The 3033-nt window shown below is 38.6% G+C and overlaps 1 protein-coding gene across 1 annotated transcript; it reads left to right on the top strand.

The window, feature by feature from the left end:
- The first annotated feature begins 1664 nt into the window (after positions 1 to 1664).
- Positions 1665 to 2784, top strand: LOC106437961 (UPF0481 protein At3g47200). The gene is given in 3 exon segments (XM_048759723.1): positions 1665 to 2680; positions 2712 to 2720; positions 2722 to 2784. Coding segments are annotated over 3 exon segments (486 nt in total). The 5' UTR covers positions 1665 to 2266.
- The last annotated feature ends 249 nt before the right edge of the window (positions 2785 to 3033 follow it).

The raw sequence follows: 3033 nt of genomic DNA, 5'->3' as shown, positions 1-3033 counted from the left end.
AGTCGATTTTGTGATCTCTGTTTCTTGACAAGCAACTTGCCGTGTTGATCACGCATTGTTAGATTCTCTCCTCGTAGCCTTATATCACATCTGGACTCTGTTGCTTGTCCGAGACTAATGATGTTGCTTCTCAACTCCGGAATGTAGTAGACGTTGATCATCTTCCTTGGCTCTCCGTTCATATCTATGAAAGATATGGCGCCCTTTCCCTTTATATCGATGCGTGAGTCATCCCCGAATCTCACTTTTCCCGTGACTGAACTATCCAACTCAGAAAAATATCTCTTGTCTCCTGTCATATGATTACTTGCCCCATTATCTGTATTTGTCTGGTAGACAGCTCTTCTCGTTTAGATACACCACCTCGTGCATCATAAGCTCATCCGTATCATGTGTCTCACTATTGGTATTCTCTTGAGCTTCCTGTAGCTTCAACAATCGATCAGGGAAATCCGTCGCGTTGTGTCATATCTTGTCGCAACGATAGCACGTGATATTTGTTGGATCTCTCCACATATTGCGACCTCTTCCGCGTCCTCTGTTATTCCAAGAACGTCCTCCTCGTCCTCTGTTATTGTTTTAATCTCTCTGATACTCTTGGTTTGGAGCCTCATTGTTTGTGTACATGAGTTTGGTCTGATCTTTCTGTGGTTCCTCATTCTCTCGTACACGTTCCTCATAAGCTTTCAAACGACCTATGATATCCTCATAACTTGTATTATTTAGGTCTAATACTTGCTCGAGGGACGCTACAATGTGGATGTATTTTTTACGAGGAAGGCTTGATAGGAACTTCTTGACAAGTTTAGGTTCTTCGATGCTTATTCCTAGTGCCGAGGATTTTGACGAAATCTTAGTAAGCTTTCCTCCAAACTCATCAATGGTTTCATTATCCTTCATCTTGATTCGATCGAACTCATTCATTATGGTTTGTAACCTAGCTTCTTTCTTTCTGTCCCTACATGCCTTGTCTTAATCGCTTCTCATACCTTTTTTGCTGTATCGAGTTCTCCAACTTGAAGAATAAGACTTTCCGGTATAGATTGGAATAATAAAGCTTTGGCCATGCAATTTTTGTCTCCCTCAGTTGTTTCTTCACCTTCCACGATCTCCCAAGCTTTGTGTATCTGTAACGCAAGCTTCATCCTGATAGCCCAAATGACATAGTTTGTGGAGCTCAACATCGGACACTTTATTGTAGAGGATCCTCCACTGTCTTTCGTCGTCCCGGTTGCAACGATGATATCTCCCATCTCGTCCTAAAGTTCTGATACCAAATGTAGAACTTAAGGATCGAACGTAACTTGATCTCAAAGAAATAACTCTTCTTTATTGCCTTAGAAAAACTCACTCAAAACTAAGTTCTCAAGTCTCAATCTCAAACTCTTATGTGATACCACACTTTGGTATCTACATATATATATATATATATATAAATATCTAAAGTCCTAAACACATTAAATATATGATATTTAGATAATTCCTAAATACCAAGGATTTTCCTATTTCCTAATCCATAACTTGGTAGGAAATAGATAACTTGATTCTCAAGTTGTTTGAAGCTTATCTCAATAAAACTGAATTGAAATTGGGTTACTCTTTATTTAAATGAAAAAGGATTTCGTTAGCTGACCTCCCAAATGGCATGTTAGCATGTCCTTGAGGACGAATCCTTGGTGATTTTGACGTCATATTTGACTTATCAATACAAGTCATCTTTGTCATGTCACTTTTTCGGCCAGTCAAATTATAACGTCCACTTAAATTTTGTTCTCAAAAATATTATGATTGCAATTTTGCTACAACAACTTTTGTTTTAATCATGACCCACCTCTTAACTCTCCCAAGCCCAAATACTCCCAACTAACCAAATAGCAGATGACCTCTAAGAAGTTATTCTCCCACCTAAAATTATAGTGTCTATCATCACTCCCAGTACAAACTTGGTGCTTCGTGGTAATTTCTAAACCTGAAAGACTCTTCCTTTTTCTCTATCTCGTTCTATGCATTCACTTCACAGTCTTCACCTCTCAGTTTCCTTCCTTTGTTCCCTAAAAAACTTCTAAAGCTCATTTTAATAAGACTCTTAATAAACGAACAAGATTTTGAGAATTCTATTCGGGAGGGGAGACATGATCCAAGGAATTACTGAACAAGATATTGAGAAAGCTGAAAGCACCAATAAAGATGTTGAAAATGCTAATAGTTCAAGGAAGCCAAAAGTTACCAAGATGATGATGAGAAGTTTGCAGAAATTTTAGCAAAGATGAATATGCTCATTCATATTGGTGCAGAATCTCCGAAGTTTCAAAGAAAAGGGGAAGGTTCGTGTAGCATATTCAAGATTCCCCAAAGCCTGAAGAAGAACCATCAGAAGGGCTATGAGCCTGAGATAGTGTCAATAGGTCCTTACGATCACGGGAAAGAGCATCTCCAAATGCTCGAGGAGCATAAACATCGTTATTTGAAACTCTTCCTTGGTGAGGCAAAAGATGGTGTCGATACGAACACTTTGGGCAGAAAAATATTGCAAATGGAGACAGCTATCCGGAACTCTTACTCTGAGAAGCTAGTAGTTATAAAACCGGAATTCCTAAAAATGATGCTCCTCGATGGTTGTTTCATTCTTATGTTGTTCTTCTTCATATCAAGACACGTTCCTTCAAGTAAGAAGTCACCAAAATGATCGGATTCTGACAACGCCATGGATCCTCTCCACCATCCGGAGTGATCTTTTGCTTTTGGAAAATCAGGTTCCTTTAATTCTTCTCAACACACTTTTGAAAGAATCAAACATATCTAAAAATGTAAATCTGGAGACACTTGCATTCAAGTTCTTTAACCTTTCAGTGGCTGAGAAAACAAAATCACAGAACTTTGAAGCAGAACATTTGCTTGATCTGATTCGTAAGAACTTCATAAATGGTACTTCTCAGAGTCCTGAGAAAGCACCATCAAATTCTCATTATGATGATTCGAGACTGATCCTTTCAGCAAATAGACTTCGCCTCCAGGGAATAAAATTCAAGGCTT

This window comes from Brassica napus, chromosome C6 (genome assembly GCF_020379485.1).
Source record: "Brassica napus cultivar Da-Ae chromosome C6, Da-Ae, whole genome shotgun sequence".
Taxonomy (NCBI): Eukaryota; Viridiplantae; Streptophyta; class Magnoliopsida; order Brassicales; family Brassicaceae; genus Brassica; species Brassica napus.
The sequence above is the reverse complement of the archived record's forward strand: the minus strand, read 5'-3'. Positions and strand labels throughout refer to the sequence as shown.